The sequence below is a fragment of the Clupea harengus genome, unplaced genomic scaffold, assembly GCF_900700415.2.
Source record: "Clupea harengus unplaced genomic scaffold, Ch_v2.0.2, whole genome shotgun sequence".
Taxonomy (NCBI): domain Eukaryota; kingdom Metazoa; phylum Chordata; class Actinopteri; order Clupeiformes; family Clupeidae; genus Clupea; species Clupea harengus.
The window spans coordinates 1-25,805 of NW_024879751.1; the positions used below are offsets into that span (position 1 = coordinate 1).

Below are 25,805 nucleotides of genomic sequence, written 5' to 3' on the forward strand. Positions count from 1 at the left end.
AGTAATTCAAATATATTTGTGTACAAAAAGGTGTACCTCTGACTGACTACGTGTTTGACAAAGGGAGGAGTTTTAGTGCTTGGTTGTATCACTGTGTGGGGGCAGCCACAATGACACAGGCCATAACAAAAACCTAGGCACCAAACAGTATACAGCTGGGATGCTTATATAATGTTATCCATACATTACAATCATTTCAGACATCAAGACGTCATACCATTAGGTGTGTACATATGCATTTTTCCCGTTATTCACAATTTGTAAACTAGATTTAGACAAATCTTCATTGTGGCATGACTGCATTGAAGGTGTAGAGATCAGGTGCAAAGACCTCCTTGTTCAATGTTTCATCTGTGTTCTGGTAGTCTGGAATATCTAAAACGAAAAAGAAGAAACATTCTTTTTACTTTCTCTCTTTTACTTTCTTCTCTCTTTACAGGCAAAGACTGTATTCAGCTTTGTTTTTGATCTTTTAAAATAAATCCTCTAAATGTTTAATAGAGATTAAACATATGAGGACTAATTTAATTAACTGGGGTTTTGCTCAAGGTTTCTTCCTGTTGAAAGGAATTGTATCCATGCCACCATGGCTTTGATCTCTCTAGGGGATTCAGGGAAGGCTCCAGAAGGCTCTTTGAGATGATGTAATATATTCAATTCAATTCAATTTGATTTATGAAGTCTCAAAAACAATACAATTGTCTCAAGGTGCTTTGCAGAGCCCAGGGGCCTGAACCCCCTTAGAGCGACAGTAACAGCTCAGTGGGTATACCGTGTGCTTGTAAGGTTACTATTGCAAGGGTAAGGAGAGTAGTGTTTGGGGTAGAATAAGTGCATAACAGAGTGGTGGGGGTGGGTGGGTGTAGGCCGAGGGTTTCTGCAAGTAGATTAGGTGGAGAGACTACAGCAGCATCACGCAGCGAAGATAGTGTAGACTAGGAGGGTGTGTGTGTGTGTGTGTGTGTGTGTGTGTGTGTGTGTGTGTGTGTGTGTGTGTGTGTGTGTGTGTGTGTGTAGATTAGGTGGAGAGACTACAGCAGCATCACTGCTAGTCTAAACTAGGAGGGGGGGGAAATGTGGTTAGTAACCATTCATTTGATAAACGGATAAAGAGATACAATTAGGTAATCAATTAACAGTAGGTAATATGGCCACTTATCAGTATCAGTATTAGCATAGTATGATATAGAATGAGAGGGAACGACTGCCTGGCAAGGTGTATTGGAATTTTGCTCATGTTTTGTTTTGATGAGATCATGTTTAGTTATGGTTGGCTGACATTCATTTTTTTTCAACAGTGCACAGTTGGCTGGTGACAGCCGCAAAACGTGCCGCATGCTCTACCCGGGATCTGTAATGCGGTATGGTCTCCTTCACAGTACAACATGCGCTGTCTGTAGCCCAGTTTTTATTGATAACGGGAATTTTATGTGTTTAGCTGTGATGAGTTATGTTTAGTGAAGAATAAGATCGTTAGTGCCCGCCTATAGATAAAAACCGAGCGTTATTCACGTGAGCTTTCGAGCGCTCTCACAGTTTCTTATCCATGGCTATTCGACACACTTATCTAAACCATCAACATAGGCTAGTTCGGATCATCATGTCATACTGTTCTTCTCCCTATAGAGTGTGTTTCAGCCCCAAATACAACAAGGAGTCACAGTCACCTTTATTGTATCCTTTTCCTGAAATGGAAAAGCAGACAGTCTTACCCATTCACACCAGCCGTCCCAGAGTCGTTCTTTCTTCAAGAGGTCTCGGCTTCTTGCGGATGACCTGTTTGTGTCCCGATCTGGGGTCGTGGCTGGGATACTAAGGCAAGAAGGCCATGCTTTTCGGGGGTAGCTCAGTCCATAGGAAAGACGCAGACGCGGCTCTTGGTGTTAATAAAACTGTCCTCTTGTTTTTATTGTCAAAGAGGTAAAAAGTTACAAAGAAATAAAAAGGTTCTCTAAGCACACAAGCTAAGGCAAAAATAAAGAAAAGAATACAGAGTATTCTTATCAAGACAAAGACAGAAGACTAAAGACTCAAAACGCAAAAACGCCTTTTAAATCTCTCTGCACATACATACATGTTCTAACACACCCCCTTTTTCATGACACTTCTTAGCAACATATGTTCATCCCTGACCCATGTGTCACCTCCTCTATTACACAATGTACAGCACAGTGAAGTTTTGCAAACTCTCTCAAAGTACACATTGTTCTGCTTTACATTCTTGTTAGTTAAGCACATTTCATATTTCACACTTTTTCAGCAAGCATATATGGATATAGGTTTGTGTAAGCATAACTCAAGCAATTTCCACACACAGTTATTTAGCATGTTTCACACCACATATTAGGAGAGCACACAGTGGTTATATCATTGCAAGACATGAACCAAGCATTATTCAGCAAAGTACATATAGCATATATGTTTATCACTCATTAATAATTGCAAATGGGTTGGTACGGGTTGCAGGTCCAATCTCACGAGCCTTATTCATCACCCTCCTCTTGGACCGAAAAGCCGTAGCACCCCGTCCGATCAGTCCGCGCCACACAGGACCCAGGCATTCTTCAGCGCAGTCGCTTTCCAGAAGAACCCTCTTTTCCAGGATGAAAGTCCATCTTACAGCAGACACTTTTTCTCTGACAGTCCAATATTCATCTTCCCACCCTGACAGCTTAACTTCATCAGCAGTAACGGGTACATGTTTATTTTTGTTATAACATCTCCAACCCGCACCAGAAAAGATTCCATACACACAGTAAGGGTTTCCCCAGGGGCACCCCACAATATATCTCCCAATGAACTCTCCACTTCGGCTAAGCTGAGGGGGGGACATATCAGCTCTCACAGCAGCCCAAAAGGCACCGCTGTCATCATGTTGAAACACTCGCACCATGGCTGGTCTTATGTCAGTGAATTCTAGTTCCTCTCTCCCTGCCCAACCTTTATCAAAACGATAAACCTCAGTAGAACATCCCAACATTGATCTCACACGTATTCCCTCCCACCTCGCATTCATCCAAGGCACCGTGTGTTCTGCACCCAATCTGACATAGTGGATTTCTTTCCAACTCTGTGGCTCAGACAACCGCCCGAAACCGAGTTTTATTCTATGTTCGCGTCCCTCTCGCTGTAGTACGCCTATGAATTGCTTTCTCTTTTCTTCCATGGGTCTGCAGACCCGCACTGCTTCACGTCGCGGCTCTGTCTCCGGAGAAACAGTACTCGCGACCGCAGTAAAACTTCTGCTCTGATTTCCTCTCCGGTTCGCCCGTCTATTTCGCCGTCTAAGGGGGGCTGTGCCTCCCAGCGCAACACCAACTGTCTGGCTGAGTCTCGCTAATTCAGCGACAACTACGTCAAATCCAGCTGACTCAGACCCAGCGGTATTGACAACCAGCCCGCCTTCTTCAGGTATATTGTTCGGAACAAGTGGTCGAGGAGCAGGCTCACCAGTGAGGATAGGATGTGGTACGTGTGCTAAAGCCGATGTCGCAACAATGCCCCTTACAGGGTTCACCAGCTTCACATTGCGTAACACTCCCTCTACTCCTGGCTCCTCCACCTCCAGTGCATCATTGCTTGTTTCTTCGGCTGCCTCCAACAGAGCACTTTCTTCCTCTTTTTCATCTGGCTGCTTTACCTTCAACATTATCTGTTTTAATTGCAAGCAGACTTTTGTCAGTATACCTAACAGTATCAATCCGAATAAGGGATATACAATATACTGGGCCGTCTCCCACATTGTGTAAAGAATAGGTGTTACCGTATTATCAAACAATGTTGTGATTAGGGACGCCGCAGCTTCAACAGCCACTACAGGCAACGAGTTCACTCCATTTCTAACCATGGTCATGAACACTCCGGCCCACGTTACATTGCCCGTAGTGATGAATTCCTGTTGGGAAGGATAGCATTGTACATTTGTTTTCACTTTCCATCTCCAAAACTTATCTCCGTCTGGTACCTTAAATTTCAACATTGCTCTTATTTCATTATCTTGTTTTTCCATTAGTCGTTTTCCTATCACCGCGTACCAATCTTTCAGAGGTAGCTGGCCATAGAAGGCATCCATATTATTCCTATCGCCCTCACAAAAACCTTTCCACTTTGCCATCGCAGCCCCGAGTACTACTGTATTTGGGACTAAGGTGGGCCAGTGTTCTGAATCACGCATCAACTGTCTAGCAGATAATGCAATCTTGGTGTCCCACTTTATCACTCCCTGACTCACGGAATCATACTCCACAAAATAACTGTATATGTTCCAGACCCTCCGCCCTCCCTCCTCAGAGAGCGGGGGAGGTATCCAGATGTGTTTTGTTACTTTACTTTTTCTTTTGTATTCACACCATTTTGGCACCCACGTATTTATCCCCCGTACGAGCTCTGGTTTTAGCCAGTGCATAACCACGTTGTCATTTCGTAGCGATCTAGTTGCCATGATCAGAGTTTCCCAGTAAGCCGCCCGTCTAGCTGTAGCTAATGGGTCTGTGTCATAATTGTAAACCCACGTACCTTTATGCGGCTTACTGCACTCCGCAGGGTAATATTCGAATCTCACTTTCCTCGCCCAACCATAAACTCTTCGAGCTTGGTCTGGTCCTAACATGGGTACTTCCATCAACAATCTATAATCAGTACAAAATCTTTCGCTTTGGTTAAAAAAGGGAGAGGTGGGAACCCTTTCCTTTTCACATTCTTCCTGGGGAGTGGGTTTAATTAACACAAATGGTATGGTTAAATCTAGCGATCCGGTGGTTAACGCTGCGAATTGATTATTCATAAATTCGGTCATGACGTCATCCAGCTCGCCACGTGCTTGTGTTGTTGTCTGTTCGGCGCATGTTTTCACTGCCAGGGTGTAAAGCTGATTTGGAGCGCTAGCCATGGAGAGCTGCGTTATCCAGTTCACGGCTTTATCTTCCCGCATGTGTCGTATGCCCTCTGCAAGTTTTTTCATTAGTTCTTCTTTACTGATAGAGTTTTTTAGCCGTATGAGTGATATCTCACCGACCATTTCTTGGATAGAGCCCCACTCAGTTCTATCCCATATCTGATCAATCGCGGTCACTTTTCCCATTTCCCATTCTGACCTCGGTTGACCTTTCATCCTAAATTTAGGTAATCTCGGTGCAGTCCAATGAGATTCATTCCAAGTGATATTCTGCAGACATTTTAACATGTCGGTTTCCCACTTAGCCATTCCTGGCTGAGCTGCATTGCTTTGTGTAAACCAGTCTCTAGTCTGTTCATTATGCCAGTTAGGAACTCTAATGTAATGTTCATAAACATTACGGATCCCCCTCGCAAGTTTGTGAATTTTCTGAGCTGGGTTAACTTTCATCCCTATATTAGGGCCCTGTGTATTAAACAGAGTCCAGTTAAAATAAAAGGCATTCAACAAAGGATATCTCTCTAGGTTGCAATATCGACATTTCACCGGATCTGGCTTGTATGTATATCTTGCCCACGCTTGATCTATCCTATTAGCTGAATGCCCTTCTCTCTTTACTCTTTCCCTATGAGGCCGGTTCCATATGTGATCAGCTAAATCCCCTTTCTCCTGGTTCAAAGATGGTGGGTTAGATAAGGTTATCCGAATTTCATTCGGCCCTTTCAATTCCACATCTTCTCTTTCACCAGGAATGTTTCTACTTGGATTTACTTCACATATGAGGGCCATCTCCTTTTTGTGTCTTTCTCTACGGCATTTACAGTCCCAGTATTCTATTGGTCCTACCTCTCTCTTTCCAGAATTCCACGGATGATAAGTCATACCTTTAACCAATGTGGATCTGCATTTTTTTGTCTTAATTCGTGAATTATGCTCTAAGCACTTTATTAACAAATTTACTGTAAGTCTATTTTCTTTTTCTGTGTACCAGCTACCAGTGATTTCATGGCAATCAGAGTTCTTATTGGCCTTATTTTCTGTATCAAACAATCCAATAAAACTCATCCAGTCCCATGTTTTAGCACTTTGGTATTGTTCCCATTTCGGAGCATTCAGCCGCTCGCACAAAGGGCGATCTGAATCGGTCCATGGGGTCTGATCACATTTCAACAACTGTTTATCATTGCTTCTAGGTAGGCCATTCCAGTCCCATTTAGGCTTCAAAATGCTTAATGCCCTGAAACCAAGCAGAGATCTGTTCCTGGCCCCCAACAATCCTACTTGTAACTCAGACATAATAGGAATCTCTACTTCCTTCAGATACTTATATGATTCTAGAATTATCCATGAACCATCACCAGCTGTATACTCTTTTAGCTCTGTAGGTGCTAGTCTCCACACCGTTTTACGAGGACTCACCCATGGCAAGTAGAGTATGACAACCAGGATGGTCATGATCAGTATAGTCAGAAAGGCTGGCCATGGTTTGTTTTTCTTTTTATTCACCACGTCCATCCTTCCTGCCTGGGGTTTAATCGACTTTCTCTGTTCGTTTGGTTCCACAGGGCCAGTAAGAGGCCTCGACTCCATGATCCCCCTCTGGTCCTGTGAAAACAAACAGCTTACAAAACGTAATCAGCCAACAACTAAAAGTCAAAACAAAAATAAGCCAAACAACAATAAAAGCAGACTTGTAACTACCACTACACGAATCTGAGGTAGATCTAACGATGTCGTATGTAAACAAATAAAACGAGCTACAAACAGAACAAAAAGCTAAAAACAACATTTAAAATACACTTCCTTGACAGCGTATTTTTCACATTCCAACGAAAAATAGTCTAAGCAGAAGCAGCATGTTTCATCCCTGCCTCCGGCTTGAGATAAATGTTATGCGTGTATGCGCAGGTCCGACCTGAGTCAGTCGTGTATTTTATCACATGCGCATTCAGCACCAGCTTTCTTCCCTGAAACTTAATTTTCAATTCTTGCTCCCTGCGCTGTTGAAAAATAACTTCAGACTTTTGGGTTATGGTCGTCGCCCAGTCAATCAAACTGTCTGGACACTTGACCTCCTCTCTCGCTGTGCTGCGTAAAAGAGGCCAGTTTGTCCATGTGGTTGCGACATATTGGCCCAAGTCTGTCTTGACGTAATGCTTTCGACGCCCTTCCCCCATTTTTATCTCTATTTCCTGATCTTTACCCTTTTGACCGTTGTAGGCCCCTCTCAACTCATCACTGATATTGTTATCCGTGTATTCTGAAGTCGACCTAACTGACATATATCCTAATTCAAAATTCTTAGGAGTCACCAAGTCAGAGCACGGCAATAGCCCATATGTACTTTTAGCACAACAGGGCCCCGCACTGGCATGGTCCATCCTGCAAACATTATATTTCCTACCATCACGGTGGTCTAGGCACTCTTTGCAAAGAGTGATTTTAACCGGTCCGCTCAACTCTACGCCCCGTGGTCGGGAATCCTCATGTGATTTCCTTATCTTTCCACGGTCTCTTCTTAACCCTTTCCACAGCACTTTGCCGCACACCTGTTTGCACAAAACACAAGTACCAGGTTCATATTTATCCCAAACCAAAAGTGAGCCTTCTGGCAAGCCAGGATCTGCTTTGCCTATTAGGACTTGATTAGCCACCGAAAAGCATGAAACCACGAGCTGTCCGCGAGACAAACACACAGGAGACAAATATGACATGATTTTTCCTTTTTTTCTTGACAACAGCACTAGGTCAGCGGCTCAAGAAACGAGGGTCAATCGCTCTGTTTTGCCACTGCCCGGAGCTTTCCAGCATCCGTTACTGAAGCTACTGGGGACGAAAGTGTTTCAATATTTGTTTTTTTTTATGAACAAATCAAAAATATCCCTTTACATCCGTTTTCGCTAAAGTTACATGTGGCACTGAAAAATCCCCGCCTCAATGCGAACGCGCTCCTAACTACTCATCCGGTATAGCTTGGATCTGAGAGGGATGTACAACACCTGTTTTCTCTAACGTGATATAATTATGTTCAACTCCTATAATGAAGTCTTTACCTTCGTTTGCGTGTTTGATGCCTTCGCCTTGTATTTTCCTCCCCCTATTTACCCAAACGGCCTGGCCAACCTGAAAAGGAGAAATTCCTCTTTCAGGATCAGTCTGTACAGTCTGAATCAATTTAGGGAGAGACAAATATTCATTCATTTTCTTTAGTTCCTCTGGTGAGTCCCATATTTTCTGTGAGTTTGCTCTGATGTAATCCTTTGCGCTACGCACTGCTCTCTCTGCCACACCATTTGTTTCAGGTTTATATGGAATCGAGAAAATCACCTGTGCGCCTACGCCCTCCAGGAAGTCTAATACGTAAACATTTTTAAAATGCGTCGCATTATCCATTCTCACTGTTTTGGGGTTTTTGTTAGTAAAATACAAAGCCATTCTCTCTTGTACGACTTTGCCCGTCGCTGTCCTACTGGGGTAAATTCTCGTGTCATTACCCGCATTATCAGCGATTACCAAAAAATACTTATTCCCTTTTGTAGAAGGGTCAAAGGGACCTGCCATATCACATGAATAATGTTCACCTTGTTTGTCAACCTTAATCCGTCCGGGCGTGTGTGTTTGTTTTTTCACGCCCCCTTTATTCGCACACGCTTCACAACCTGCTTTAAGTTTTGAGAAACGTTCCGCAAAGTTGGGAATTTTTATATCTAGTTTTTCCAACCATTTCCTTGTCCTAACTTGGCCACAGTGGCCAATTGCCGTGTGAATTTTGCTTAAAATGTTATCTGCCTCACTTTTTGGTACCATAACCCCTAGTATGCTACCTTGTCCTGTGAACATACTCTGGCTCGGGTATCTCGGATCAAAACTGCCCGTCTCACGGATAGGGGTCTGCTGATATGACAGTGCAAGTGGTTGCATCACTATAGGAGACACGTGGGGTGTGGACATGGTGCAAGGGTCATAGCGTGGGGTGGAATTTGCATACCGTCCCTCTTGCTGACGCGCCCTGCTGTCACAGGGAACCACTGCAGTTCCCCATGTAGCCTGATCGCACCTCGCCTCCATTTCAGCCACCCTCCTACAGTGCTCTCTCTCTGCAGATCTATCACGGCGTTCGCATCCGTCTCTCATATAATCATAGCCTAAAGCCATTTGTGAATCTTTCCATGGTTTAGTAACCTTATCCATTCCTAGTATGTCAGCGGCCGAGGGAATGTGAGGAATAATCTCTCTTTCCTCTCTGCTCGCCTCATACCAAGCCATTTCAGGTCTAAGGTTATTCTCCTCTACATATTCATAAGCCTGGTGGGTGGTCAGTGGTGCATAGTTCCAGCCCGACGTAGTCACCCACCTAGGCCCTTTACAAGGCGGTTTTTCAGTATTCTGAAGTCTTAAAATGACTGGTTTTGACCTCTTATCTATCCCTCTCACAAGTGTTTTTTCCGTTAGGCCTTCTTTCTGTGAATTTTGAAATCTCACAGTAGTTGGTCTACTGGGGCTGCGTCCTCTGGACATAGTGATGTCTGGAGCTGGGATGTCATTAACCCTTGTATGGACAGGGTTTTGACTTCTCACCGGGCTCTTGAGCCGATATGGGCACGGCGTTACAGATCTCACTTGTCTCGGAGGGTACGAGCTCATTTGTGAAAGGTCATCATCATCATACTCACTATCCTCGTCTGTTTCCAGCTCTCTTTCTTCCGGTTCATTCGGACGCATATACTCTCTCTCTGACGCAGCTAGGGCTTGCACTAGGTATTGTTCCTCGAATGGCTTTTGCACCAGGAATCTGACTACAACATTTTCACATACAGCCCTCCAGGGGAAAGCTGCCGCTACTTCAGTGTAGAATTCCACAGGAGACAAACCTACATATTTACCAGTTTGGGCCCTAAGTCTTATCGTCAGAATTCCTTCATTTTCGTCTTCCACGTCACATAGCGCTTGGTTGAATATTTTAGCTAAATCCGCTCTATGGGACCCTCGAGCAATCCGCCCCAGGGATACCCTTGAATATAGTTTTCCTAATTTACCAGGGCCCAACAGTGTCCTCAAGTCTCCGGGAGACAGGTCCCCCTGTTCTTCCTCTACCTGTGACATTGCTTTGGCCCTACGATACAGATCTGAGCCGAAGGCGCGTCTGATCTCAGCTTCCTCTTTTGTCTCTACATTCAGACTATCTTGGGTTAGAACCAGCAGCCCACCTCTTGGTAGTAGCGGGGCTTCATCTGGTTTAATCGCCATGACAACGAATGTTCCCCTGCCAATATCCTGTTTTACTCCCTGCCTACACTCTATGACTCGTCCAGCAGGATCAGATGTCAGAGTGGGTGGCTGGGGTCGGTCGGCAGGGGCGCAATGGTTCTGAGGCTCTATTGCGGTCGGCGCAGACGGACTCGCTGGACTGTCATTCCTATATTGTCCCACCGTTTCAGCCGGATTTATGGGATCCTGTCTGGAAAGACAATCATTTAGTTTTTCAAACTGATTTTGATCATACGCTATCAGCACGAATCTCCTGTCCCTATGAGACCGAACTGTCTTGTTCACTGCCTCAATCGCTGCTGTGTAACTGTACCTATAAACACCATTTCCAAAGAGTGGTGTTATAATATCGCTACCAGGGATGGCAGCTTCAATTCCTGCTTCTAACATATCCGATAAATGTTCTATTTGTTCCTGCTCATTCATTACTTGATTGTACGGAGAATACGATACATGCACTATTTCCGCCACCTCAGCGTCTTGATACAGCGCGTGTTTTGTAGCCTCTCCCTCGTTCAATGGAAAACTGCCCTCCATTGCCATTGTATGCCCTGCCACTTCTAATGTCCACCTATACCTTAGTGCTTCTGCTACACCTGCATTATGGTTCAGGTATAGATTCGCCGGGTTTAATACGCTTGCCTTGTCTGTTCCGAATTGAATAGTGCGTATATTACCCTGTAGCAGGATACAGTTAGGCAACGGATAAGCTATATTTTCCGGACTCGTTTTAATTTCTGTTTCGCTTAATTCTAAATGATTAAAATGTAAAGTTGGATAATTACTCTCAGATACCAAGTTACCGGACTCATCAGCCGGAGAAGGGAGTTGACTATCCAAGTCATTCTCCCAATCACTTTCCGCATTGGCCATTATCCGAAAAGGGGGTGTACTTTCCTTCCTTAAAAATGATTAGACCAGATCAGATTTGAGAAGCGCACCGTCTATAAACACGAGTGATCAATTCGGTTCCCACGAAAGTGCCTTTCCAATTTAAACACGCTTCTTGTTTTACCACGTATAAAAATTGCTCTTCTATATTCGGATAGGTGTACGTCTAATTTCTTATCTGGTGGTAAGTCAGACTCCTCCAATAGGAACAGAAATCAGATAGGTCCGTGCACTCGGTCTACTAAGTACAATTATTAGAAATTTACCCCGGTATCTAATAATCAATTAATAGCCGTCACGTTGGGCGCCATGAAGAATAAGATCGTTAGTGCCCGCCTATAGATAAAAACCGAGCGTTATTCACGTGAGCTTTCGAGCGCTCTCACAGTTTCTTATCCATGGCTATTCGACACACTTATCTAAAACCATCAACATAGGCTAGTTCGGATCATCATGTCATACTGTTCTTCTCCCTATAGAGTGTGTTTCAGCCCCAAATACAACAAGGAGTCACAGTCACCTTTATTGTATCCTTTTCCTGAAATGGAAAAGCAGACAGTCTTACCCATTCACACCAGCCGTCCCAGAGTCGTTCTTTCTTCAAGAGGTCTCGGCTTCTTGCGGATGACCTGTTTGTGTCCCGATCTGGGGTCGTGGCTGGGATACTAAGGCAAGAAGGCCATGCTTTTCGGGGGTAGCTCAGTCCATAGGAAAGACGCAGACACGGCTCTTGGTGTTAATAAAACTGTCCTCTTGTTTTTATTGTCAAAGAGGTAAAAAGTTACAAAGAAATAAAAAGGTTCTCTAAGCACACAAGCTAAGGCAAAAATAAAGAAAAGAATACAGAGTATTCTTATCAAGACAAAGACAGAAGACTAAAGACTCAAAACGCAAAAACGCCTTTTAAATCTCTCTGCACATACATACATGTTCTAACACACCCCCTTTTTCATGACACTTCTTAGCAACATATGTTCATCCCTGACCCATGTGTCACCTCCTCTATTACACAATGTACAGCACAGTGAAGTTTGCAAACTCTCTCAAAGTACACATTGTTCTGCTTTACATTCTTGTTAGTTAAGCACATTTCATATTTCACACTTTTTCAGCAAGCATATATGGATATAGGTTTGTGTAAGCATAACTCAAGCAATTTCCACACACAGTTATTTAGCATGTTTCACACCACATATTAGGAGAGCACACAGTGGTTATATCATTGCAAGACATGAACCAAGCATTATTCAGCAAAGTACATATAGCATATATGTTTATCACTCATTAATAATTGCAAATGGGTTGGTACGGGTTGCAGGTCCAATCTCACGAGCCTTATTCATCATTAGTTATGTTGGCTGGCTTGGTGCAAACCAACACAATACATACTTATTATAGAAAACACCCGTTACATGTCGAATTTCTCGACATTTACTGCATCTAGCTATCTAAAAATGTACAAATTGTGATGGTCAAATTGCATTATGGACCTACCGCTGACAGGCATATCTCTTCTGTCTGATTATGGCAACGGCACATGAATATATCTTGCAGACCTGCAGTACGTCACATCCCCAAAGGTGGCTTCAAAACACCAAGACTAATAAAACACGCTTATTTATGGCGAAACTCACACTCTATTTACATTTCATCTATTTACATTTATAACTCTGTTACACATGTGGATTTTTAGTTATACAAACATAGGGTTTAAGGGTGGCAGGACACAATAACAGAGCACAACTGGCTGGTGACAGCCGCAACACACGCCACATGCTGTACCCAGGATCCATACAACATGTGCTGTCTGTAGCAAACTCCTGCTAAGCATAACAACATGGCTAACAAAATGAAATGAAGAATGGTCGAGATGGCTTATGGATTTTCACGAAATCCAATCACTGACCTCACAGATTTTAGTCATGCAAATTTGACAGGTAGGCAAATACATTTGTATGCATTTTTGATTTCTCAAGTCCTGTGTCCACAGATTTCCATTTCCATTGGCAGATCCATCAAATTAAAACATGTAACCAGCAGGTCTTCAGAAGGGATCTTTCCTCTCATCATAGCAGGTCTGGACGAGCAGCGACCCATCAGTAGCGTGATCTTTCTTCAATGGTACGTCCTCTCTGAAATAGTTAGGTTGAAAACCCAATTAAAAGAAATGTTTGAAAAACTCCTCAGTGACTTTTTTTTCCATTAGTCATTAGAGATGGCAGCTTCACAACTCCCTTTAGGCCCACGGTGCGGTGCATCTGCAGGTGGCCTTGTGGACATGTTATCATGGGCAGTCTTTAGCTTCTTTTCAGGGGTTGTTCAGAATGTTCACATTGATGGGCCCACGGGCCATGGGTTCTTGGGTTTCTCTTTTTAGGTAGCCTGCACACGTGTACATACAGGTGCAGAGGCAGGTTGAAGGGGGAGTTTTTTTTTAATTGCACACAGTGATACATGCCATAGCGATTCTTCGAAAATGATGTATCTTCAGACGAAAGCGATGCGTTAGGATGAAATTAAAGCGTAAAGTTAGGATGAAATAAATGCTTCTCAACTCATGAAAATTAGGAGAGAATTACTGTTTAAAATAGTATCTCTGTCATACTTTCACCATTACAATACTTTGTAATTTACAGCTAGAGATTTGAGGGGCCACAGGGTTGAATATTTAATCATTCTTGTTCCAGAGACATTACAGTAGGGTGGTATTTATGTAATACACTATAATGAGGGTATACCCAGGACGAAAGAGGATTTCCTCTAACACTGTGTGCTTCCTAACACACAGGTGTTTCCTGACCTAAACAGAGCACACAGTTAGAGTTGGATGTCTGCTGAACACAAGTATCACCAAGCTAGTGTGGTAGATAAGCTTTGCATATTCAGCTTGTGCTTTGTAGGTGCAGTGTTTTTTTTATTATCATTTCTCACCTGGACCAGCATCTAAAATGTGACTTTAAAATCTTTGTGCTAGCAATAACATATGTATCTAATATAACATGAAGAAACACTAACCACTGTATGTTAGTTGTGATATTAAGGTGTGATATTGTGAATCAATTTAATCAGCGAATCAAATTAAACTTTGTTACTTTTTAGAATCCTTAAGCTAACTGTCCATAAGTATGACTGGGGAACTGAATGCCCTGTATGGAGGTAGGGTCCAGTGCTCTGTAATCAGACCCAAAAATATTATAATGGTCTGGCTACAAGGACATTTCCAAAGGGAAGGGCAAGTATCCTGCCTGCCATTGTAGACGCTTTCATTAACCTGACCCAAACAACCTCAAATCAGAATACATAGACCAGAGACAAAGAATGTGATTTCAGACATTGTTTTAACAGTGCAGTGAATCGTTTGCAGTAGCAGCTAGGGTGACTGAAAATTAAACATATCACTCTGACTTCCAGAGTTCCTTTCAATTATCAGAATATATATTTCCACATGGGTACATTTCCCCCATGCAGCTATGAAGGAAATTGTGACCAAACAACATACTGCTGGGGTTCGCCTGTTTCGTAACGAGGAAGTAGGAACATGGATCCTTGGCCGTCTTGACTGTCTGCAGGTGTTTCCTGACTTCTGTAAACGGTCCACAGTCAGTCTCTCAAAGTCAACAACGGACCTAAGAGAGAGAATATGTGCTGTGAGAGAAGGCCTTTTTGGTGGACAGAAAGATAGCTATGACTGGAAATTGGCAAGAACAAATTACATATATAATATCTAATAATAATAATAATAGATAGATAGATGGATACTTTATTAATCACAAGGGAAATGTAGATCATCCAGTAGCTTATACACTTAACTTAACTCACAAACATACTGTACATACACAAATCACAGTAGAAAACAATACACATAGGGAGAACATGGGAGTGGGGTGTATACAGATACAGGATAGGTCTGGCCCTATATTACAGTGTGCATTGATTGTGTCAGTGTTGATGTCCACGAGGAAAGTAGTGCAAAGAGTGCAGAGAGATAGTGTCCATGTGCTTGTGTGGATAGTGCAAAGATAGAGTACTTGTGCTTGTGTGTGTGAGGATAGTGCAAAGTGATATAAATAGTACAGTCTGTGCAATGGGCTAGTATAGCCAGAATCATGCAGAGAAGTCCATCTCCCTCCCCCTCCCCTTCTGCGTGGCGTTGTAAAGCTGTATGGCCCTGGGGACAAAGGACTTCCTCAGCCTGTCCGATGAGCATGACAGTGACAGGAGTCTGCCACTGAATATGCTCCTCTGTCCGTTAAGAGTACTATGTAGTGGGTGGTGGTCATTGTCCAAGATGGTCAGCAGCCTACTCAGGGTCCTTTTCTCCGCCACTGATGTTAGGCAGTCCAGTTCCTTGCCAACAACAGCTCCTGCCCTTCTCACCAGCCTGTCCAGTCGCCCTGCATCCCTTTTCTTTATGCTGCCTCCCCAGTACACCACAGCATAAAAAAATACGCTGGCAACAACAGACTGGTAAAACATGCGCAGGAGTTTGTTGCAGACATTGAAGGACCTCAGCCTCCTCAGGAAGTAGAGCCGGCTCTGGCCCTTCTTATAGATGGCATCTATGTTGGCTGACCAGTCCAGTTTACTGTCCAGATGAACTCCTAAGTACTTGTAGGTGTTGACCACCTCCACACTGACACCCCCGATGACGACTGGTAGCAGAGGAGGCTGAGACCTCCTAAAATCCACCACCATCTCCTTGGTCTTGGTGGTGTTCAGCTGCAGGTGGTTATGCCTACACCACTGCACAAAGTTGTCCACCAGGCTCCTGTACTCACCCTCCTGTCCATCCCTTATACATCTCACAACAGCAGAGTCATCAGAGAACTTCTGGATGTGGCACGACTCCGTGTTGTAGGTGAAGTCTGATGTGTACAGGGTAAACAGGACAGGTGAGAGCACAGTCCCCTGTGGAGCGCCGGTGCTGCACAACACAGTCTCAGATACGCAGTCTTTCAGCCTGACAAAATAGCCGTCACAGTTATGATTATAATGGCAATTCTAATGGTTATGTCAAGTATCTGGCACCATGAAAGCTTAATACAGACAGGACAAAAGGTTAAAGTTATTGGTGGTGGTCACATCTTGGATGAGGGCAAGATATTCATCATTCAACCATTCAAGCAGCAGGCCTAACAAAGCCACAATCAGGGTGGGGGAAATTCAGTGATGATAATTACAGTGACAGTGATGATGAGTGGCTGCCAGAAAAGGGAGCTGAGGATGCCGAGGGAGGTCAGGATACTCAGGATGCTGAGGGTACCGAGGGAGGTCAGGATACTCAGGATGCTTAAGGAGGTCAGGATGCTGAAGAAGGTCAGGGTGCTGAGGGTGGTAAGGATGCTGAGGATGCTGAGGAGGTCAAGATGCTTAAGGAGGTCAGGATGCTGAGGATGCTGAGGAGGTCAAGATGCTTAAGGAGGTCAGGATGCTGAGGATGCTGAGGAGGTCAAGATGCTTAAGGAGGTCAAGATGCTTAAGGAGGTCAGGATGCTGAGTATACTGATGGAGGTAAGGATGCTGAGGAGGTCAAGATGCTTAGTGAGGTCAGGATGCTGAGTATACTGATGGAGGTAAGGATGCTGAGGAGGTCAAGATGCTTAGTGAGGTCAGGATGCTGAGTATACTGATGGAGGTAAGGATGCTGAGGAGGTCAAGATGCTTAGTGAGGTCAGGATGCTGAGTATACTGATGGAGGTAAGGATGCTGAGGGAACTGCACATGTGCTACCTGACAGCACTCAAAGGCAGTACAAACCTCCTGTTTCCACAGGTGTGCTCTGTTTTATCAACTTAAAAGTTCCACTTCCTGTATATGATCCGTTCACATTTTGATCACCATTATACACAGGGATGAAATGAAAAATACAATTATACAGAAAAATAACAATACAACTATGCAGAGAATAAAGAATAGAATGTCACCGTAACCAGTATAATGCCTAGAAAATTGTGGATTTCCCATTAGAATTCTATCTAGACTTCCCCTCCTGTACCTCAACAGTTAAGTGTACACTTTGTTTCTTACTGGGGTCTTTTGTGAGGGTGTCTAAATCCTAATTCATCTGTGGCGGTGCCACACAGGGAGCACAGCTGAATCTGAAGAGCGAAAAGCAACTCAAACAAGAGGGAAGAGGAGCTTGCTCTGTTGTCAACACTGCTGAAAACATGGCTGTGTCTGTGTCTGTGTCTGTGTCTGTGTGTGGCTGTCTTTGGCCGTGGCCGTGGCTGTGTCTGAGGCTGTGGCCGTGGCTGTGGCTGTGGCTGTGGCTGTGGCTTTCGCCGTGGCTGTGTCTGTGTCTGTGTCTGTGTCTGTGGCTGTGGCCGTGGCTGTGTCTGTGGCTGTGTCTTTGGCCGTGGCTGTGGCTGTGTCTGTGTCTGAGGCTGTGGCTGTGGCCGTGGCTGTGGCTGTGGCTGTGGCTGTGGCTGTGGCTGTGGCTGTGGCTGTGGCTGTGTCTTTCGCCGTGGCTGTGGCCGTGGCTGTGGCTGTGGCCGTGGCTGTGTCTGTGGCTGTGTCTGTGGCCGTGGCTGTGTCTTTCGCCATAGCTGTGGCCGTGGCTGTGGCTGTGGCTGTGGCTGTGGCTGTGGCTGTGGCTGTGGCTGTGGCCGTGGCTGTGGCTGTGGCTGTGACTGTGACTGTGACTGAGGCTGTGGCTGTGTCTTTCGCCGTGGCTGTGTCTGTGTCTGTGTCTGTGGCTGTGGCTGTGGCTGTGGCTGTGGCTGTGGCTGTGTCTGTGGCTGTGTCTTTCGCAGTGGCTGTGGCCGTGGCTGTGGCTGTGGCTGTGGCTGTGGCTGTGGCTGTGGCTGTGGCTGTGGCTGTGGCTGTGGCTGTGGCTGTGGCTGTGGCTTTCGCCGTGGCTGTGGCTGTGGCTGTGGCTGTGTCTTTCGCCGTGGCTGTGGCCGTGGCTGTGGCTGTGGCTGTGGCTGTGTCTTTCGCCGTGGCCGTGGCTGTGGCTGTGGCTGTGTCTGTGGCTGTGTCCGTGGCTGTGTCTGTGTCTGTGTCTTTCGCCGTGACTGTGGCTGTGTCTGTGGCTGTGGTCACATGGCTTCTTCTTATGCTGGCCAATTCCCCACCAGATTTGGCCCACAGATGGAGCAAATAAGAAAAAAAAAGATGCTGAATATCCAAAGTCCATGTTCTGTGAAGCTATACAATAAGTACATGGGAGGAGGAGATCTCATGAATCAATGTGCCACGAGGTGTCTACAAACACATGCCATGAGGCTGCATGCACACGAAAGACCCAAAACATCAGCACGCATTGTCTTGTGGCTTTGTGCCCTGGCTGCTTTGTCAACATTCACAGTACTTGGATTTGATTAAATGATGAAAGAGTCAGTTGCACTGATAAGACTATATTGTTTAGTATGTTTGTGTATATAGTTACATCTCAAAAGGAGTATTTGGAGACTCATAGACAATCATTTTTTGTTAGTCTATTAATACATACTGCTTCAAGTTGAACACTCAAACGCATTGAGTCCACCAGAGTGGAAAAAAGCTAATATATGATAAATAAAAACTGGAGAGGTCTAGTTTTTATACTTTAGAAGACAGGGGGTAACACACCTCAACAACAAATAAACACTCAAGTAAAGCCAGCTTACAAAATGGATTACTTGAAAATAGCCATGCATTTTAAGATACATCACGGAAATGACTAAAGAGACCAAGGAATGTTGTGTCCCACAGTTGTAAAACTTTTGTACAAACAACATCATATCATCATCATATCAACAACTGCCGTATGGACTTCTCAACCCTCATGCCCTTCTTCTGACTGATCATTGCTATCAGGATTTCACATTAGAGTTGTAAAATATAAATTTTGGTCAGCTGGATAACTATCATCATCTACTGCAGATCTCCCTGAATCATATCACAAATATTTATATTTGATAATTGGAAACACCGTCATGAATTGTCCTGAATAATGGGGAGGATTAATGTTAAAATCTGTCCAATAGGCTTGTTTCCTCCTCCTACTAGGTCCAATATATGATAACCCGAAGGAAGCCAGCAGTCAAAGCTGTTTCTTTTTTTTGGTTTTTGCTCCAAGAGATAGCCAGATCGAACACTGTGACGGCTATTTCGACTACTGGGGGAAAGGAACTCAAGTGACGGTGTCTTCTGGTAAGTGTCTAATCAATTCATATTCATCAGATAGCGCCAGTTGTGGTAGTTTATTAACCTAATAACAGTGCGAGTTTTCTGTATGAAGACCCAATTAGTTGTCTCACAGTGATTACTACTTCGATTACTGGGGAAAAGGAACTCAAGTGACAGTCTCATCAGGTAGGTATTCACATTTTCCGATGCAAAAATGAGATTACTCTTAAATTATACCAGCAATGAATAACATTCAATAACATTCATTGCTCAAGGAATACGGGACATATTAAATGTTTATTCTTATACGCAGTACCCATGTGAACAAATATGGCGAGGTGAGACCAAACATGTCTTTCTTAAAACTAACACGAATATCGGACGTCTTCTGAAAAAAAAATAAGAATAGATACGGTTAAAATAGATGGCTTTAAGTTTGTGTACAGTGAATGTTACTTAGTTAGCCACAGTGACGGTGGATTCGATTACTGGGGGAAAGGCACAGCAGTTACGGTTTCAACTGGTGAGGAAAAACTTAATTTAAAATCTAACTATTTTTTTTCTCTTGAAAACTTTTTTTATGAACCAGATGATTAGATTACTTTTGTCAGAAAATTAGGTGAAACCCACAAATTGCAATTTAACATGTATAAGACAGTAGTAGGCCTACTCTAATGGAATGTGTGACAATGTCATCCGATTTCTTACGCTAAGATATTTCGCTCTCATAATGCATAGAATTAATAAGAATTAAGATTTTAGTAACGGTAGGATACATCGGCTTGGAATGTGACATTTTCCTTACTAGTTTTTGTCCGGTGCTTCTGTCACATATTTCAATGTGACAACGCTTTTGACTACTGGGGTAAAGGCACATCAGTGACCGTCTCAGCAGGTAAGGCAGACTGTTAACTACTCGCTTATTCTAAATTAGGATGAACATAAAAGAGGCAAACCCAACACTGATCACCTTTACCACTGCCTTTGAAATTAAATGCCAGAATATCTAAGGTTGGTAGCTTGGTTTGACTAATTCGAAGATTCGTCGAAAATATCCAAAAGCCTGTTTGAAAACACTAGATTATTATTTAGTTCATGTCCTATGAAATATGGATCTATAAACCTGTGAAATCGATCCGGTCATAGTTTTTGCAAGGCAAACATGCGATTAATTCTCACTGTGACTACGCTTTTGACTATTGGGGGAAAGGAACAATGGTCACCGTTTCATCTGGTAAGAACAGCGAATCTCAGCCCCAAGCCCAGCATCTTACAATCAGTTGTGTAGAAATGTATTTTCGGATTTTATTTAGGATTGTTTAATGTTTCGAAAATATATGAACGTACGGAATATGCAGTCGTGACTAAGTGATATAGCCAAAGGAATATAATCAAATTGTTTTAAGAAGTTAAACTGAGAGGAAATTAACGCTGATATCTCAAGGCAAGAAAGATTTTGTCTTACTTGGTTGGTTTAATTAAGTTCTGTGCAACTGGGCATTTGATTACTGGGGACAAGGCACTATGGTTACTGTCACAGCCGGTAAGTTGTGTGTTCGTACGGAGAAATCGGAGTTAATAATTGATCTAATGTAGAGTGTTAATTTGTTTCCTTATCTGTTTTGTTTATTTGTCTGTAATAAGGAGGCTCATCGGCACCGGCGTCCATCTTCGGACTTTCGCAGTGTGGCTCTGACTCCAATGGACTGGTCACTCTTGGTTGCATGACGGGGGGATTCTCGCCAGCAAACTCCCTGAAGTATAAGTGGAAAGATGCACAAGGCAAAGACCTCTCTGACTTCATACAGTACCCAGACGTCCATAAAGATGGCAAATATTCCAAAATCAGCCAGATTAGTGTCCCGCTGGCAGACTGGGAAGCACGGAAATCGTTCACTTGTGAATTGGAGCATCCTGACGGCAACAGGAACATTATTCTAACTAAACCAGGTAAGGGCTAATCCTGCTTCAGTATTATTGAGAAATTGCAATGTCACAGGAGTGTTTAAACATATGATTACTTAAGTTTACTTCCTTATATAATTAAATATACATTTTCAAACATTAGAAACTCAACCAAATTGCACAGGTAATTTGTTTAAAACTAGGCCTATGACTATATGCGGCACTGGCAATAAACCAGTTTTAAAATATGGAAGAAAAATTCATCAGTTACGTTTGTATTTTGATCTGGTATTACAGTCCTATTCCTACTTATAGGCACATGTCTACCTCATTTACATCGAAAGATTTGGATTCACATTTTACTAAGGGTCGATAATTGCTATGTACTCAATATTAAATTAACTAATTAGTACAATGTAACTGATACGTCGGTATATTGATTTACAAGATGCACCTTGGGTCTAGATTGAGAATTTAGGAGAAGAGTCTTTGTAAGTAATAATATGTAAAAATGTAATCTGTATATATATTGGTATTATTTTTCACTGACTAAAGTGCAGTTTAATAAGGACACTGGGTATGGTATGGTATGTCACAGTTCTCGATTGGCTATCCGCTCGCTTATTATCTTGTCTAAACAAGATATAAATTCATTATCTCAGCATTTTGGCATTCTCAAGAGATTACTAGTCTACCTCATGACTTTTACTAGGCTACATCATCTAGATGTTCAATTCCATTCAGTGGTGTCATTTGATGCCTGAAATGTATGCAAACTGAAATATGCATACTTAGTGACAACCGTTTAGGTTAATGATTACCTCAAATGGCATACAACTTTAATGCTCATGCCAGATGTTTCTCATTCAATTTCTTTGAATATCATATGAAACATCTCAACACGAAGAAACTGGAAAACTGAGATAATTGTAGGTGGAGAATAATCTTTTTCTTCAGAAAAAGTCACACTGATTTTGCTATGCAAGTCGCAGATAAAATCATTAGAGACTGTCCCTTTATTTGAATGTGCTTCATTAAAGTAAAATAGTAAGGATGTCTATTTCTTTGTAAATATTATGATTGATTAATACAACAGGACAATGGTGAATTTGTATATGGCAGCTACAGAGACCAGAGAAATGGTACCATGTATGTATGCTAACTAGGCTTATGTAAAAAGCAATGCCACTGTGCCATTGTAACCCTGATCCTAACAGTAGCCCTGGCACCTGGCCTTAAGACATGCTAAACAAAACAATGCTAAACAATGCTAAACAATAGCTAAACAAGTCATATCAATGTGCTGTTGCTCATCGTTATTCAGTTTCTTACACTGAGCTCTCAAATGGAACTCTTGGATGCTGATGTAATCTAGAATGTGGTTAGGTATGCATCACGACTTGTCCAAACCCTTGACCTCTTAATATCTGCTTGCTTGAAGTGCATCATCTCTGTTATTGTCCATATTCCTATCTAACTCCTGTATTACCCCTGGCTTCTGTATGTTTTTTTTTTTTTTTTTTGCTCTGTGGTCTGTTGAGAATTGAAACAGAGGACTCTCACAAGAGCAAAGCCCTTAAAGACACGAATAATTTGTCTTTCCTGTTCAGTGTTCTGTGAGAATCCTCTGTTTAACTGCTGCCTTCGACATACCATGGGGCTTTGATATTGCCTGTGTCTCTCCGTGCTGTGCTTGCGTCAGTGGTAGAGGTGGGATGGCAACCTGAAGTTAATTTCTCTCTCCTTGTAAGCAAGGGACTTTTTTTGACAACCATGAATGATGAGAAAAATGTATCTTGCACACAAACCCTTCATGGCAACAGACTGCAACATTTACCACTTATGAAATATAATAGGCCAATTCACAAGGCAATCAAAGTCAGCTTTCTTCTGGCTACCACCTGTACTACTTGAGCATCTGCACAAATTTCTGTATTTGTGTCTGTGTGTTTGTTTTGCAGAGGAAGTCCTGCAAAGTCCAAGTCTGTATTTAACGAAACCCACGAGCGAAGAGATAGCTCAAAATAAGACTGCTACCTTTGCCTGCTTTGCTGCTGGCTTTTCTCCGCCTGTGCACACATTTAAATGGATGAAAGAAGAAGGCGATGACAAGCAGGAAATGGCCAGTTGGTACAGCTTTACTTCCACAGTGAATGGCACTAACTTTGCTACCAGCTACCTGCAAGTTCCAGAGGATATGTGGAAACGTCAAGACACAAAAATCACATGCATCTCCGAGCATAAGACCGGAGAGAAATCCAGATCAGTGGGATATCAGTTTAGGAGGGGTAAGGTTTTATTTTTATCAAATGCATGTTTATATTATTTTACAGAAACCAGTAGCCAGTGAAGTAGATTAGTAAAAGTAGCGTACAAGTAAGGTAAACAGCCAGTGTTTGTAAAGTTATCAAGTAATGAAGTAGTAATAATAATTCTATTATTATTCTATTACTAAATATATCAGTAATAATTATTGTAATTCTATCATCATTTAGCCCACAACCTTTGCTTTAGATTAAGTTAAGATGGGCTACAATATACAGTATATAATTTTTTTTAAAGATGTTAATTGTACATGAATGATTAGTGGGGAAAAGCTCTAAATGTTGTTAATTGTCTGCTCACAGGTGACTGCGATGAAGATGCTGCTGAAGTGAAGGCTGACATCATAGGTCCCTCTTCCGAGGATCTTCTTGTTCGTAAGGAGGGCTGGGTTCAGTGCAAATTCAACGGTGACACTGCAGACGTTACGAAAGAAGGTATAGAATGGAGGAAAGATGGCAAACCAACTGTGTGGAACGAGCAAGAAGGCCTTCTGGAAGAATCTGGCAGCATCACCATCAAGCTTAAAATCAAATTTGAAGAATGGCAGAATGGTACAGAGTTCAGCTGTTTTATCCCTCATAAAAAGGTTCCTTCAGGATTAACAAAGTCCTACAAACGAAAAACGGGTAAGTTGAACATCTGCTCTTTGCACTATGTTATTTAATTATGTGATTGCTGGACAATGTTAAAAAAAAACACACATTATTATTGGCTGTGCATCACCTGTACATCCGCCTTGTTCAATTTAAACATCAGATTGAATCAGAACCTGATTTCAATTTTGGGGAGGTTTTGCCAGTAGACAGGCATGTTCAGATAAGGCACCAGGGCTGACCCGCATGCAAGGACTAACATGGTTCTCCCGTTTTCAGGAGGAGAGCACGTTAAGCCCTCCGTCTTCCTAATGCCACCCCCAGAGCGTGAGCTCAGCGAATACATGACCCTAACTTGTTATGCCAAAGATTTCCACCCCAAGGAGGTGTTTGTGTCTTGGCTTGCTGATGATGAGCCAGTGGCAGATAAGTACACATGGAACATCACCAGTGTAATGAATACTGGCAATGGAAAATACTCGGTGTACAGCCAGCTTACCGTCAGTGCATACGACTGGGAGAACGTGGTGTTTAGCTGTGTTGTGTACCATGAGGCCAGTGAGGCCAGTGTCCAAATGATCTCCAGGTCCATTGACAAGGCCTCCCAGAAGCCCAGCATAGTCAGTCTAAGCATGAATCTTCCACAGTGCAAGAGCGTCTGATGTGTCAATGCGTGTGTTTGTGTGTGTGTGTGTCTGCACGTAGGTGTCACTCTTGTGTTCTTGCGTGCTTGATTCCACGTGAATTAAAAGGACGTTTGTGATTGTGTAATATTGTGTGCTTCCCATTTGCTTGTGTGTGTGCTGTTCCCCTCGTTTGCAAAAAATCAAATTGAAAGCAATAAAAAAAGCATGTCATTATTCACGTTTGTAATTGTCAGTCATTGTATGCTTCCCAATTCTGATATAACAGCACTGAGTATCTACTATTTTAAGGGAATATGTTTCAGAAAAAAAGTGATGTAAGTGTTGAGTTTCCCTAATGGCATAGCTGGTGTTAGATATTTGGTCAAGATGAAGTCCTGGATTCTTAACTTCCTTCACTTAAGTAAATCAGTCAGATGTTGGATGAATAGAAAAGCAAAATGCAAGAAAAGCCCCCAGTTGACCAGTTAGCTTTCACAAGACCACAGAGCAAAATCACAGGTCAAAGACAACAGACAAAACAAGAATACTTTACAAGAACATCCACTGAGCTGAATGTGCTTTCTGTGTCACATAGCTGTGTCAAATGTTTGTCGCTAAGCTAGCCCAGAGTTGTGCTGTGTTTGTATCAAAAAGCTGAGGTGGTCCTCTTCCTCTGCTCATTCACATCATGGACTGACATGTTGGCTATATTGCACCAAGTTCCGCATCAACAGCAGCAAGCCAAGACACAAACAAGAGGGTGTGTAACTAAAAACACATTCACCTCTTTCGCTCCTTTCAATTGACGTGCAAGACTAGTCAGGTATGAACTTAAGGCAAACACTGCAGGAGCAATCTGTGTACAAGTACTGTGTCTCTTAAACCCCTGCAATCTGTGTGCAAGTACTGTATCTCCAAGGTGGTATGCAGAATTAGAATACAGACCCGGCTTGTGCTGAGCTGTCTAACTGTCACCTCTGCCCCTTGTAGACATCTGCCTTGTGTGGACAGATTATCAAAGCATGGATGGCGATGGCATGGCTAATACAGCATTCACCTTCATCTTCCTCTTCCTCATCATGCTCTTTTACAGTGCTGGAGCCACTATCATCAAGGTAAAGTCAGTAGCTAAATAGCGTTGCCACAGCGGAGGGGCAAACTAAGCCCCCACCACCTGAACAATCAGAAGTGTTG

At 43.0% G+C, this 25,805-nt stretch overlaps 1 gene segment (V, D, J or C); it reads left to right on the top strand.

Moving 5' to 3' along the window:
- Positions 1-20,302: 20,302 nt before the first annotated feature.
- Positions 20,303-24,756, top strand: LOC116221446. The segment is given in 5 exon segments: positions 20,303-20,396; positions 20,807-21,112; positions 23,029-23,355; positions 23,695-24,018; positions 24,265-24,756. Coding segments are annotated over 5 exon segments (1,359 nt in total).
- The last annotated feature ends 1,049 nt before the right edge of the window (positions 24,757-25,805 follow it).